The sequence below is a fragment of the Chanodichthys erythropterus genome, chromosome 8 (genome assembly GCF_024489055.1).
Source record: "Chanodichthys erythropterus isolate Z2021 chromosome 8, ASM2448905v1, whole genome shotgun sequence".
Classification (NCBI taxonomy): domain Eukaryota; kingdom Metazoa; phylum Chordata; class Actinopteri; order Cypriniformes; family Xenocyprididae; genus Chanodichthys; species Chanodichthys erythropterus.
In genome coordinates, this window is record NC_090228.1 from 3,290,520 (window position 1) to 3,307,140 (window position 16,621).

The 16,621-nt window shown below is 33.9% G+C and overlaps 1 protein-coding gene across 5 annotated transcripts in view; it reads left to right on the forward strand.

Annotated features, from left to right (window-relative positions):
* pde3a (phosphodiesterase 3A, cGMP-inhibited) overlaps window positions 1-16,621 on the forward strand; it is a 125,053-nt gene that overhangs the window by 100,807 nt on the left and 7,625 nt on the right. For all 5 annotated transcript variants that reach the window (XM_067391455.1, XM_067391454.1, XM_067391451.1 and 2 more), the window contains 7 exons: window positions 3,693-3,830; window positions 4,690-4,801; window positions 5,014-5,115; window positions 5,406-5,605; window positions 7,711-7,914; window positions 8,002-8,163; window positions 15,037-15,295. In XM_067391455.1, coding sequence (XP_067247556.1) covers window positions 3,693-3,830; window positions 4,690-4,801; window positions 5,014-5,115; window positions 5,406-5,605; window positions 7,711-7,914; window positions 8,002-8,163; window positions 15,037-15,295 — 1,177 coding nt within the window. The remainder of the gene's footprint in view (window positions 1-3,692; window positions 3,831-4,689; window positions 4,802-5,013; window positions 5,116-5,405; window positions 5,606-7,710; window positions 7,915-8,001; window positions 8,164-15,036; window positions 15,296-16,621) is intronic.

Below are 16,621 nucleotides of genomic sequence, written 5' to 3' on the forward strand. Positions count from 1 at the left end.
TTCTGACTTTATATCTCACAATTCTGACTTTATATCTCACAATTCTGATCTTAACTCGCAATTCTGACTTTATATCTCGCAATTCTGACTTTATATCACAATTCTGATCTTAACTCGCAATTCTGACTTTATATCTCGCAATTCTGACTTTATATCACAATTCTGATCTTAACTCGCAATTCTGACTTTATATCTCGCAATTCTGACTTTATATCACAATTCTGATCTTAACTCGCAATTCTGACTTTATATCTCGCAATTCTGACTTTATATCTCACAATTCTGATCTTAACTCGTAATTCTGACTTTATATTTCACAGTTCTGACTTTATATCTCGCAATTCTGACTTTATATCTCGCAATTCTGATCTTAACTCGCAATTCTGACTTTATATCTCGCAATTCTGACTTTATATCTCACAATTCTGACTTTATATCTCACAATTCTGATCTTAACTCACAATTCTGACTTTATATCTCGCAATTCTGACTTTATATCTCTCAATTCTGACTTTATATCTCGCAATTCTGATCTTAACTCGTAATTCTGACTTTATATCTCACAATTCTGACTTTATATCTCGCAATTCTGACTTTATATCTCGCAATTCTGACTTTATATCTCTCAATTCTGATCTTAACTCGCAATTCTGACTTTATATCTCGCAATTCTGATCTTAACTCGCAATTCTGACTTTATAACTCGCAATTCTGACTTTATATCTCGCAATTCTGATCTTAACTCGCAATTCTGACTTTATAACTCGCAATTCTGACTTTATATCTCTCAATTCTGATCTTAACTCGCAATTCTGACTTTATATCTCGCAATTCTGACTTTATATCTCTCAATTCTGATCTTAACTCGCAATTCTGACTTTATAACTCGCAATTCTGACTTTATATCTCTCAATTCTGATCTTAACTCGCAATTCTGACTTTATATCTCGCAATTCTGATCTTAACTCGCAATTCTGACTTTATAACTCGCAATTCTGACTTTATATCTCGCAATTCTGATCTTAACTCGCAATTCTGACTTTATATCTCGCAATTCTGATCTTAACTCGCAATTCTGACTTTATAACTCGCAATTCTGACTTTATAACTCGCAATTCTGACTTTATATCTCGCAATTCTGACTTTATATCTCTCAATTCTGACTTTATATCTCACAATTCTGACTTTATATCTCTCAATTCTGACTTTATATCTCGCAATTCTGACTTTATATCTCGCAATTCTGATCTTAACTCGCAATTCTGACTTTATAACTCGCAATTCTGACTTTATATCTCTCAATTCTGATCTTAACTCGCAATTCTGACTTTATATCTCGCAATTCTGATCTTAACTCGCAATTCTGACTTTATAACTCGCAATTCTGACTTTATATCTCGCAATTCTGATCTTAACTCGCAATTCTGACTTTATATCTCGCAATTCTGATCTTAACTCGCAATTCTGACTTTATATCTCTCAATTCTGACTTTATATCTCACAATTCTGACTTTATATCTGACAATTCTGACTTTATATCTCTCAATTCTGATCTTAACTCGCAATTCTGATTTTATATCTCTCAATTCTGACTTTATATCTCTCAATTCTGATCTTAACTCGCAATACTGACTTTATATCTCACAATTCTGACTTTATATCTCTCAATTCTGACTTTATATCTCTCAATTCTGATCTTAACTCGCAATTCTGACTTTATATCTCTCAATTCTGACTTTATATCTCTCAATTCTGATCTTAACTCGCAATTCTGACTTTATATCTCACAATTCTGACTTTATATCTCACAATTCTGACTTTATATCTCTCAATTCTGACTTTATATCTCTCAATTCTGATCTTAACTCGCAATTCTGACTTTATATCTCTCAATTCTGACTTTATATCTCTCAATTCTGATCTTAACTCGCAATTCTGACTTTATATCTCACAATTCTGACTTTATATCTCTCAATTCTGATCTTAACTCGCAATTCTGACTTTATATCTCACAATTCTGACTTTATATCTCTCAATTCTGATCTTAACTCGCAATTCTGACTTTATATCTCTCAATTCTGACTTTATATCTCTCAATTCTGACTTTATATCTCGCAATTCTGATCTTAACTCGCAATTCTGACTTTATATCTCTCAATTCTGACTTTATATCTCTCAATTATGATCTTAACTCGCAATACTGACTTTATATCTCACAATTCTGACTTTATATCTCTCAATTCTGATCTTAACTCGCAATTCTGACTTTATATCTCACAATTCTGACTTTATATCTCTCAATTCTTATCTTAACTCGCAATACTGACTTTATATCTCACAATTCTGACTTTATATCTCACAATTCTGACTTTATATCTCTCAATTCTGATCTTAACTCGCAATTCTGACTTTATATCTCTCAATTCTGACTTTATATCTCTCAATTCTGATCTTAACTCGCAATTCTGACTTTATATCTCACAATTCTGACTTTATATCTCGCAATTCTGATCTTAACTCGCAATTCTGACTTTATATCTCTCAATTCTGACTTTATATCTCTCAATTCTGATATTAACTCGCAATTCTGGCTTTATATCTCACAATTCTGCCTTTTTATCTCTCAATTCTGACTTTATATCTCTCAATTCTGATCTTAACTCGCAATTCTGACTTTATATCTCACAATTCTGACTTTATATCTGTCAATTCTGACTTTATATCTCTCAATTCTGATCTTAACTCGCAATTCTGACTTTATATCTCTCAATTCTGACTTTATATCTCTCAATTCTGACTTTATATCTCTCAATTCTGACTTTATATCTCGCAATTCTGACTTTATATCTCGCAATTCTGATCTTAACTCGCAATTCTGACTTTATATCTCGCAATTCTGACTTTATATCACGCAATTCTGACTTTGTATCTTGCAATTGAGAGTTTAAATCTTGCAATTCTGAGAAAAAAGACAGAATTGTGAGATATAAAGTCGCAATTACCTTTTTTTTTTTTCAAGCTTGCATAGTTTCCAGTACAAAATGGCACGTTTTATACTAAAAATTAAATAAATAATTAAATGAATTTATAATATTCTGTATTTTTCTTACTCTACCGTTAGATATATTTTCTTATTTTAAACATAAGCTCTGTTATTTTTAATGCTTTTAAAAGTAAACATTATTTTATAAATTATTTTTTTTTTATTTTATAAGAAAACAGGACTTAATATCTTAAGTCTGCTTCTCAAGTAAATGTGTTCATACAGATATTTGTACTGGAAAACAAGACAAAACTACTGAGGAAGAAAATAATTTATTTGCGGTGTTCAGAAAATGTATAATGCAAATAAAAATACAGCAACGGCATAAATAAATGAGTGTTATGTGCAATACACTGGGCTGTTTGTTTGATCCAGTAAAACTAAACCTGTCATCAAACTGTCATCAAAACTAATCACTGAGTGTTTTTACTTTCATCTGCTGGTGATTTGCTTTTGCTGTGGTTTGATGACAGACTCTCTTTGTGTTATGCCGTTTTAACTACACTCTTTAGTAGTTTCATATGAGCCACTTGATTTGTATTTATTTTTATTTTTTTAGTAGTAAGTAATGTCAGTCATGTTCAGTGCTTTTATATATATATATATATAAGATGGCACAGTTTGTGATCTGAAATCATTTCCTCTGCAGGATAAGCCCATCTTGGCCCCAGAGCCCCTGGTAATGGAGGGACTGGAGCCTCTCATGAGTCAGATCAACAACTGGAACTTCCCCATCTTCAGTCTGGTGGAGAAAACCAACGGCAGATGTGGCCGCATTCTCAGCCAGGTGAGACACTGACATCTAGTGGAGATCGAGAGTGCAGACGCACAATACTGACATCCACCAAATGAACTATAAGTGCTTTCACACTGGCAGCTTAGTTCAAAACAGGGCATGGTTGGCATGAAAAACTAGCTGTCATGCGGACCAAACCTGAGATCACCTCAGAGTTCGGTTGCACTGGAACTTCGGCGTGATTCACATGAATGTAAAAGCAACACAGACTTGTGTGCGCACTTGTTCAGGAAGTAACGCATGCATTTCAGCCGAGTTAGTTCAACAAAACACTTATAAGATTGTTTTGGACCACAGCAAACGTGCCCAGTATGAAAGCTTCCAGATTTTTCAATTCCAGCAACAAATGCATGTCAAATTTGACACCTGGGCCAGGATAATTGGCTAATAATTGGCTGATATTTGGGCATTTTTTTAAAATAATACATTTTGTTAAGTATTAAAAATGAGTGTCAGTTAGTTATGGAAGCTTGTTTTTGCTTTTTGTAATTGTGTAATTGCTTTTTAAAACTTTTTATCTCACAATTCTGACATTTTTTTCTCAGAAATTGCAAGTTATATAGTCTGAATTGCGAGATAAAAAGTCACAATTACAATTTTATTTGTTTTTTGTTTGTTTGTTTATTTTTTAATTTTATTTTTAGTACATTTTTAATAAATATTTATATAAACAAGTGTAAAATAAGTGTATTTGTACATGTTTGTGTGTGTATACATACACATATATGTATGAATAATTAAAAGTATTTACACAAATTTCCTTTTGAGAAATCCTAGTATTCTTGTTTTGATTCATTTGTTTAATTTAAGTCATGGTTGAGAGGTTTGACCATTGTTCTCTGTGGTTTAGGTGTCCTACCAGTTGTTTGTCGATACGGGACTCTTTGAGACTTTCAAGATCCCGGTGAGGGAGTTCATGAACTATTTCCACGCTCTGGAGAACGGATACAGGGACATCCCATGTGAGTCTGTGCGCTGCAAGAGACATGTGTACAGAAATATGTTAACAATGAAATAACTTATGATGTACAGCAGTTGTTGTGCACAGTCAGCCTCACCTCCAGAGGAATAAATTCCCCTAAATCATCACTTCTGGTAGTTCACTGTACTTTTGTGTGTGCTGTATCTCCCCCTAGTGGTGGTTTGCAGTAATAAACCTCGTCTTCCTCCCCAGATCACAACAGGATCCATGCAACAGACGTCCTCCATGCGGTTTGGTACCTCACTACTCAGCCTGTGCCTGGTTTACCTACACTGGGATCACTTAGTGACTCGGGTAAGTGTGTTCATTAATATTAGGAAAAGTTACAATGGAAATATTTCATGCTTGTAATTCAAAAGTATATGTTTAGTTAGATTACTTCTTATTATGTAGGCTAGACTTGTGTATTTTTCATATGTTTATACTTGACATTTATTTGTAATTAAGAAAATAGTTTCAAAGTAAATACTACACCAATCGTAAGAGAGATGACTTGACTAACGTGATAAGTGGACTTCAGGGAAACGAAGCTGTTGAATAAGTCTGAAGACATACAGATTGTTTACGGCTCTCTCTGTCTTTAGACTCTGACAGTGGACTCGCTCATGGCCGCACAAAGTACCTGATGTCCAGGACGTATCCTGTAGAGGAGGAGGGTTACAGCTGTCTATCCGGCCTCATCCCTGCTCTGGAGCTGATGGCGCTCTACGTCGCAGCTGCCATGCATGATTACGACCATCCTGGCAGGACCAATGCGTTCCTGGTGGCCACCAGCGCTCCACAGGTAACGCCATCATCACACAAACACTAAATGCTTTTTTTCTTTTTCCTTTTCCTTGAAGTGTCTACAATAGAGAAGTCATTTCCTCATATTGTAATATGTGCTTTCTGAGGAGTCATAGTGGGTACTCGTACTAATACAGAGGTAGAACAAATTACTGAAGTGCCTCGTACAATAATTAATAATAAGGGTTTCAAAAATGTGATTTAATGGTGTTTACCTTATATTTAAAAAATACTGGATATAGCAGCTTTCTACAAAATTTACACAGGTATAATGAAAAATATATAATGAAATGTCATTTATTTTTATATATAATTTATTTATTTATTTATTTATTTTACTTCCAATTGGCAAATTTGTGGCAAAAAATGATGTCCGGCCTAGAAAAATTGAAATCTTCACCCTTTATTCAAATATTATTGTGCTTGGAGTCAATTGTTTTATTTGTGATGATAATGCAATGAAACATGCCAAATTGTGCAGACATAACTTTTGGCCAGTCTGTCATACAAAGAAATTATGATCACATGCAAAAAATATTAATACCAAGAAAATATTAATAGCTGATTATGTTGTAGTCAATGTATGCTTTTCCTGTAAGCTTTTTGTTTTTCTATGCAATTTTATTTATTTTTGCATGGTAAAATAAAACCCATATCTGTACCTTTACCTTTATTTGGCATATAATTTATTCAGATATATACCTTAACCAAGTTTAGTGTTTTGTTCTTCTCTCATATTTAAATGTTTAAAAATATATAAAATATTTTTCTTATAATTTGATGGTTAATCGAACTTGTAGGGGCGTGTAAAAAAAAAAAAAAAAAAAAAAAAAAAATATATATATATATATATATATATATATATATATATATATATATATATATATATATATATATATGTATAATATGTATATATATTAGTGCTGTCAAATGATTGTCTTTACATAATATACATGTGTACTGTGTTTTTTTATTATGTATATATATATATATATATATATATATATTATAAATACACACACACATGTATATGTTTGAAAAAGATATATTATATTTATATATAAAATATTTATAAATTATATATATACATTATATTATATATATTATATATTATAAATTATATATATACACATGTAAATATTTCTTAAATATATACATGTATGTGTGAGTATATATATATATATATATATATATATATATATATATATATATATATATATATATATATATATATAATAAAAATACACCGTATAAACAGCCCTAATATATATACACTGCCCTCCAAAAGTTTGGAAACGCCCTAGAAAAGTGGGGTTTTGGACAATATTGGCATGAATCCTTTTTAATTTGTGATAATTTTGCACTGATAAGGGACAACACAAACTACGAAAACATATTTTATTACATAAACAGTTTATACATAGAAAAAACTTAAATTTTCGATTCATCAAAATATCCACCATTAGCAGCTATCTGACCTAAACTGGCTTCTGATTGGTTCATTGTATTCTAAACTTAATTGCCAATCAATTGTTGAAGCTATTAAGGTGTGCTGACCCAAAAATCTTTTTAAGCCAAGTTTAAACCAGTAACCAGCATCACAGCTGGCAAAGGGGCATGTCTGACTTTGACATGTATATATTGGCATTATTATGTAATCAAAATGAAAATTATTATTGCTGGTCTTTAATTATAATGTCCAGTTACTGTAATGTATTTGCACCAAAAAATTATAAGGATTTATGCTGATATCGTCCAAAACCACACTTTGCCAAGGGTGTTTCCGAACTTTTGGAGGGCAGTATATATGCTGTTTTCTGTTACTATTGCTCATATTTATGGTTAATAACATCGTCCCACACATTTGTGCTGCACATGAATAATTTTTCAAATCAAATAAACTATTACTTTTAAGTAACTGAACCTCTTTGTCTTCTGTCTGATGAAAATGGTCAAAAGGGCTACGTCTTACTTCATAGAAGCATTATGATATTTCTGAATATCCAAAGTGGCTGTAGCTGCAGCTTCAGGGAATGATCACAAAGTTCTGGGGTCTTGAAACATTTGAAATGCAAAATAAAAGTCTTTTGCGTGTCTTTCAAGGCCGTGCTTTATAATGACCGTTCGGTGCTGGAGAACCATCACGCAGCTTCTGCCTGGAATCTCTTCATGTCGCGGCCCGAGTACAACTTCCTGGCCAGTCTGGACCACATGGATTTCAAACGCTTTCGCTTCCTGGTCATCGAGGCCATACTGGCCACTGATCTTAAGAAACACTTTGACTTTCTGGCCGAATTCAACGCCAAGGTGAGCGCTTAGCGTACATTAGATATACACATATAGACCAACTAATGCTCTGCATTTCATGAATTAATTTGTTTTGTGTTTGCTCAGGTGGGGGATGATGGCTGCTCGGGGATTGAATGGTCTAACGAGAATGATCGTCTGCTGGTGTGTCAGATGTGTATCAAGTTAGCGGATATAAACGGTCCGTTGAAATGCAAGGAGCTTCATTTGCAGTGGACGGAGGGCATCGTCAATGAGTTCTACGAACAGGTCAGAGTCTGCTCTGTGTGTTTGTATGCAAGTCATTTTTGAGCATTGATGCCTGAGACAGACAGGAAGCTTTCACGGTGACTAGGTGCCTGGAAACTTCATAGTAAGAGGCTCTGATAATGCGCATGTGTAAGTGCGCGGCGTCTCAGTATCATCGCATCGAGTGGCTGGAGAGGATGGCAAGGATACGCTGTTGCCTGGCAACCATCTACATCCTCCCCAAGCAGTGCTGAAGGCGACACTTTCACAGCTGTAATGAGAATGTAGGGCAGAAAGTAAGCAAACTTGTACGTCAGGCCGATCTGCTGGGAATGTGCTGAGAACATCTGTGGTAAAACACCGTGTGGTGATAATAAACTGATATAAGTCGACCTTAATGTCAGTTTGAGCACATCGCATGGCAATGCATAAAAATGAAAGTCTTTCTTAAGGAAACAATAGTGACTTATGTAGTAGATGGTCACTAAAAAAGACAACAGTAAATACTGACAAACACATACATCAAAGTATTATAGTTTTGAAAGAGGTAGCGTGACATTATTGTTAAACCAGATAAAGTTTGTCAAGACTAACTTTGATATTGCCTTAAAAAAGCCTGACCAGAAAGAGTTTTCAGTTTAAAGTAGTTTTAAAGGTTGAAGGTTTTGAAGGTAGTACAGTCTATCAGGAAAAACAGATGCTGTTAACAAGTTTTAACACCAGATTTTTTACATTTCCTATTTGAGTGGTCAAAATATCACCAAAATCTCATTTGTTATTACCTGTTAAATAAAAAAGGGACAATACATTTTTTTAATGTTTCTTTTTTTTTTTATAGGCTATTATTACATTAATAATTATTATTTTTTAGTTTGATTATTGGTCTGGTTTTAATGCAATTCACCAAAAAAGCAGTCCAAAACAATATGCCTATTATAACAAAAGAATGACTTTACAAAGGCACATTACAAAAATAAAACAACATAATAAATATAAGAAGATAAGATACATAAAACGTGGTTCTTTATAGGAAAATAAGGGACACTCAAAATATTTGTAACCACACAGTGTATGTCATTTCAGTATCTGCAGTTAAGTATGTGCATAAAAGATGTATAAAAGGTTCTCAGACATAAACACATTTGGGTAATTTAGTGTCAAAATCAACCATATTTCAGAAACTTTCCCTGTTCAAATTTCCTGAAGAAAGAGAATTATAAATGAAGAAGAAAGCCAAATATAATTGATGTATTTTTACTGCGTTATCCAGTATTTGGAGGAGGTTCAGAATTACAATTTTCACCTGAGATTTTGAGCCATTTGTTTGTTAAATCTGTTGACGTTAGCAATCTTTGTTGCATTATATGCCAACAGTTCAAAAATGGCAAAAAAGCAATTCTTGCGTTTTTCACCCAAAGTTTGCATTTTTGTAACTCATATTACAGATATCTTAATATCCTTTTAGATTCTAATTCTTAACAAACTTTTATTTTCATGTATGGTTCATATTTTCATATATATTTCATTTATTTTCATATATGGCCCAATATGGTTCATTTCTAGAGATAGGGATCACAATGCGCCTCCGTGAGTAAATTGGTACACAGTTTCGATGGTCGCCAAGAACAAATATTGTTGAAACTAGAAATGTATCTCGTTTTTTTCTATCAACACAATTGAACATGTCTGAGTGCTATAAATAGTATTTTTCCGAAGTTTGTGTGCCTGTAATTCTAAAAGTATTAAAGATATCTCAATATCTGTCTATATTCTCATTCTTAATAAACTTTTCTTTTGTAATCTTCATTTTAAATGCTTTATAATATGGTTCAATCCTATAGATATAATGTGGCTGCATATTCAAATTGTTGAATTTTACCATTTTCTATATTTATAGCTACACCAAAGGATATTAAACATCAACCTCTATTCAAAACCATAATTAAATTTTTTTTTAAAAATTGTCAAGTAGAAAGTAATTTAAAAGCATAATAACTGAACATCTTTGAAATTTCAGCCCATAAAGCATTTTTTAAACAATGGCACTTAAAAATTTAAACTAAATATTGTTGCAACCATGTATGAATAAATGAAAATGCATATTTTTCAATTAAAGAGAACTTAGAGAATTTTGGTGCTTGATATTTTGTGTTTCAATAATGAGGTCCAAGAATAGTCTACGATACATGGTAGGCCACTTAAATGAGCGTAAAATGTTTTTTCTCTATTTAACATTAGCAACAGTGAAAGACGACTTTCCTTTTTTGATCACGTCTTCCCTCAGGGAGATTGCATGTTTTGTTGCATGGCTGAATGTTGCTGAAATCAAAACGCAAACAATGAAAGGGATTTGCTGTTAGCGTGAGACCCGGCTCAGCAGGAGCGACCAGCCGGCAGAGGAGTCTGCTTGGTCTTAAAGGCTTCCGCGAATGGCTATGTTCGCAAATTTGTCTCAATAGAATGATTAATTCTTAAGAGCGTATGCCTGAGAATACGGGACAAACTGCGTTCCGTATATCTTTCATACGGAACACTTCATTGATGCATTAAATACAGGACGATTCCATATTATACGGAACGTTTGGCAACACTAATTAGAAGTCTAAAATGAGAAAAAATGTCAGATAATTTCGTCAGAGGCCATCCTTCCGCACTGAACTTGACACTCTCATGATCGCATGTACGGAAGCCAGTGTTTAAGTTTTAAATATTTATATTTTTCTTAGGAAAACTCATCGTTTCGCTTCAAAAGGCATTTATTAACCCACTGGAGTCATATGGATTACTTTTCTGAGTAATGGATAGGCTTTTTGGAGCTTTAAAAAAATTAGTGCATCATTAAAGTATTAAATAGGCCTATTAGCATAACTGCAGTTTGCTTAATGTATAGATCTTATGTAGCCATGCCCCTTTTTGATAGTGATGCCATAGAAATATACAGAGCTGCCACAAAAACAGAAGTTCAAACACAAAATTCAAAAGATGGCTGCGCACATAAGGTCTGTATCGGTTGGCCATTACAGTACATCATGTGTGCTTGTTCAGTCTGTCAGGACATACGTCTTCTGATGGCGTCTCTCAGAGAGTTAAGGGCTTGTTTGGATGCCAGCGATGAGTAATAAAACACTGTGTCTATTATTGTGAGGAACACAGAGCGAGGATGACCCAGTTGTGTCAGGACCCCGTCACAGAGCTACAAAGCGTCATATGACCACCCTTGGCCATATTCAGAGCATTTCAAAAGGGACCAGAAATTATATGCTTCAAAGGAGCCTGTTTTTTCCCCCCTCCGTTTCGTTTCTTGAATGATTCATTTCTCCAGCACTTCTGAGTAGCACCTGACAGAACACGGCGCACATACATCACTGCCCTGTGACGACATCGACAGCACGGTTGCCATGGCAACGCGAGACCTTGCCTGTTGTTATTCCGCTCTCATTGTTTATTTCCAGGTACTGCGAAGCATATGTTTTCACGCGGACTATACGATGCTCTTCTAATCGCTGATTAGTTGCTTGTTTCAGTGCTGTAATCTGAAATAAATAATAAAAAGCCCAGACCTCGCGTGGCTGGGTGTATTTTCCCCGTCCATGGGAAGGTTGACCTAGTTTTATAGTGGTAGAAGGTCTGTGAAGTATGCTTCTTTCCTGAACTGGAAAAATCCAATCAAGTGTGTGACTCCTCAGCTGTGCTTGAATATACTGAGCATACTGATGGTAATATCGTTATTTGTTAAATGCAATAGATGGTAGGGATGAAAATAAAAAAGCTGCTCAGCAAAGCTGCATAATTTGAAGAAAAATGCTTCAAATTAGCCATAAATCAGATCGGATTAATCTGCTCTATGTGCAGCGTTTCTGAATTGAAATGAAATGCATATTTGCACATCAATGAATGCATTACTTTTCTCAGGCTGGATTATATAAATATATATACTGTCAAACGATTAATCACATCCAAAATAAAGGTTTTATTACATAACATATTGTGTATATTTTTATATATATATATATATATACACACACACACTGTGTTCCAAATTATTATGCAAGTGACATATCAGTAAGATTTCAGTCCAATAATCATTCAGATTTTAGTTTTTCTTAGAAAGTGTTTGTTTGTTTATTTATCCATGTCTTTTTAGATAACTGGTATCAATCTCAAGACTAAATAATCAATCAAAGACTAAATAATTTGTCAGGTTTATGGAAACCCTACTTAGAGGTTGTTCCACATTATTAAGCAAGTCACAGTTCTCATGCCATATGGAGAGGAAGGAGAGGAAGAAAGATCTTTCTGAAGATGAAAAGCATGAAATGGTGCAATGTTGTGCAAAAGGCATGAAAACAACTAATATTGTGTGAAAACTGAATTATCGAATTATCATAAGATTTGTGAGTGATTTAGAGCACAGCAGAACTCGGTCAGATAAAGGCTTATTAAAGGTGCAGTATGTAATAATTTTGTCCGCTAGAGGCCTATTCAAACAAAAGCGTAGCTTGATGACGGCAAGTTTGAGTGTGGAATCTTGAGACATGTGGTCTCCACCTCAACAGACACCTGCAATAGGACTTGGGAAGAAAACATGTTAAAGGGATAGTTCACCCAAAAATGAAAATTTGATGTTTATCTGCTTACCCCCAGGGCATCCAAGATGTAGAGGACTTTTTTTCTTCAGTCGAACGCAAATTATGATTTTTAACTGCAACCGCTGCCGTCTGTCAGTCAAATAATAGCAGTGATTGGGAACTTGAACAATAAGAGTCGAAAAAACTTCCATAGACAAATCCAAATTAAACCCTGCGGCTCGTGACGGCACATTGATGTCCTAAGACACGAAACGATCGGTTTGTGTGAGAAACCGAACAGTATTTATATAATTTTTTACCTCTAATACACCACTATGTCCAACTGCGTTCAGCTTCCTGTTAGTGAGGTCTGATCGCGCTCTGACAACGGAAGTGATGTCTCGCGCTCATTGAAGTATATAGGCGAGACATCACTTCCGTCATCACAACGCGTTTTTTGACCTCACTAACAGGAAGCTGAACGAAGTTGGACATAGTGGTGTATTAGAGGTAAAAAATGATATAAATAATGTTCAGTTTCTCGCACAAACCGATCGTGTCGTCACGAGCCGCAGGTTTTAATTTTGATTTGTCTAAGCAAGTTTTATTTACTGTTATAGTTGAAGTTCCCATCTACTGCTATTATTTGACTGACAGACGGCAGCGGTTGCAGTTAAAAATCATAATTTGTGATCGACTGAAGAAAAAAAGTCCTCTACATCTTGGATGCCCTGGGGGTAAGCAGATAAACATCACATTTTCATTTTTGGGTGAACTATCCCTTTAATGGATGCGATTATTTACGTTACTGAAGCAGAGCAGGACCGAGTGTTGTGGAGCTGAACGAGGCCACTGGAGCGATTGCGCAACACACGCCTCACGAGCAGCGGGACTTTTTTTATGCCATAATCGCCGGCGCTGCTTCCGCTTTACCATATGTATCATATGTATTGACAGCACAATTTATGATGTAAAATTATGATAACTACACTGTAGCTGCTAAATTAACTAACAAAATCTATCCAATACTGGATTTTGTAAGTGTCTGAAAAAGACAATTTTCACATGCCACCATTACATATTGCGTCATGTTATATTGCAATACAATACAGCAAATATAGTTTGACAGTAAATTATCAAATTAATTGATTACTGTTTAGTCAGATGATATGAAAACGATTACCACTCGTTCAACAAATATATACACTCGTGTACATTCAAACACAATAATTGGGCATGCATAGCAAACGCGAGTTCAACGATTTGCGCGAGTAGATTACATACAAAGTCAATGCAAAGACGCGATCAGACTATGGATCAGACACGTCCTCGCGCGGGTCTAGAGACGCGATGCCCTGCGTTTGGCGTGTATGCCCCATAATACTTATCTTGTTGATCATTATAATGACATACGTTTTCTGTAAAGATATGAATCAAAACAACTCACCTGTCGAGTAAAACACAAGCGAGATCGGCATCTCTTTCTAGGTGAAGTTTGTCGCGAAGCTCTCTCCATCTAGAAAATGCAACACTGATATTGATCCTCAGTCATTCTCTCCTCTTGTCCCAAACTCTTCTTTGGTTGGCCCATACGCTTACGTTTACGGGAGCTGTCCTTGTCGACAGATCCAGAGGCACATGGTAAACAGTAATTATGTTCCATAAATAAGTAACACAATCCACCATAAAGCGTACAAGAAGTAAATAATCAGCTGGACAAAATATATAACACTAGCCTAGTGGTTTTTGGATATTTTGCTGCGAATATCTTACATATTGTACCTTTAATGAAAGTTCCTGTAAAAAAATGTATAGTATTAAAAGGGCAGCTATAAAAAAAAAAAGCCAGTGTTGAGCAGCAAACAGGTATTTGAAGCTGCTGGTGTCTCTGGAGTCTCAAGAAGCTCTCCATGCAGGCTGGCAGTTATGTGTAAAATTTCATTTTAGCCACCACTAACCAAACCTCACAAAGAGAAACATTTACAGTCCACAATCCACCTTTAAAACTGCTAGTCAAGTAAGGCTATACTTGCAATATTTGGTGTTCTTTATGCATCTACTATTGTAGGAGGTGCAGATGAACAACAATATTTTTACAGAAGATTTTAATTATGGCAACCAGGAAGGATCTAGAATATTTTTCCACTTAAATAACTTAATTTGTAACCCATCTTACTTCTGTAATATGGACAGAACTTGATTTTTCTATTAGAAATGATTCATTGTGAATTGATTGGATCATAAAAATGTGTGAGTTTGCAGCATAAGATATAATTATTCCTTTCTTTTATATGTGATGTGTTTTCTCTTCATTCTGGTGTTTCAGGGTGATGAAGAGTCCAGCTTGGGCCTTCCCATCAGCCCCTTCATGGACCGCTCAGCGCCCCAGTTGGCCAAACTACAGGAGTCCTTCATCACACACATCGTCGGGCCTCTCTGCAACTCTTACGACTCTGCTGCCCTCATGCCTGGGCACTGGGTCAACCCTCAGCCCAAAGAGGGCGAGGATGCTGAGGAAGAGACAGATGAGGAGGATGAGGAAGACACACCGGAGGAAGATGGCTCCAGCAGCTCAGAGCTTTCCCGTGAGTTCACGTTTTTTTCCATTCATAATTTGTTGATCAAGTACAATATCGGATCGAATCGTTTTTTGGGATTGACATCCACATTTACTTACAGGAGTCAGTCTCAAAATGTCCTGTTCAAACAGCAGCTGACATACAACTAGTTGTTCAGTCCGGTTTAGTTCACACAGCGCAGGTTTTCCAAGAATGCGGTTGTGAATCATGAAATTTTACGGGTGTGAGTTCGGTTAATGCAGTCGTCACTCCAGTAAATAACTGAACTGTGTGTGAATGCATCCGTATTAAGGAATATAGAGGAATGATAACTGTATTCTGCTGCTGTGTGAACGTGGCTAACACCCATATTTAACATAAATTATGATCACAGTCTTTATTACCACCAAATAAATCCTGATTGCCTCATCGGTAGAACCATTTTAAGTAGACAATGGTGTAACTAAATTAAAAATGTTTCCGAAGCATAACTGTTGTGACAAATATAAGCTATATTTGAAATCTATATCTGTATGTAATATAATATAATATATATGATGTTTTTGCTTTTATTTAATTAATTATTTTTTATTTCTTTCATAAATAGTAAATATGATTTATGCGGATCTGTGTGTATAAGCAGACACATTGCATGTCCTTTAATAATAATAATAATAATAATTTTATAATTTTTTAAAAAATATATATTTTTATTTTTTAAATATATTTATGAATAAATATACATGTACATATATATTTGTAAATCAATAAAATATATTTTTGTGTTTTTTTATTAATTTTATTCAAAATGCATTTTTATTAATTCAGTTTGCGTTTGTAATATTTTATTTAATATTTTTTACTTCTATATGCAACATTTATCTAAATTGTCATTTAAAGCTGCTGTTCAAATAATATAAACTATATTTCCAATACTAAAAAATATATAGATTTTTATTTATGTATAAATAATAATAATAATTTTATAATTTTTTAAAAATATCTATTTTTTTATTTTTAAAATATATTTATAAATAAATATATATTTATAAATCGATAAAATATATTTTTGTGTTATTCATTTTATTCATAATGCATTTTTTATTAAATCAGTTTGTGTTTGTAATTTTTTATTTAATATTTTTTACTTCTATATGCAATATTTATCTAAATTGTCATTTAAAGCTGCTGGTCAAATAAGATAAACTATATTTCCAATACTAATATATATATAATTTTTTAAATATATATATTTTTTTATTTTTTAAATATATTTATAAATAAATATATATATATGTATATATTTATAAATCGATAAAATATATTTTTTGTTATTCATTTTATTCATAATGC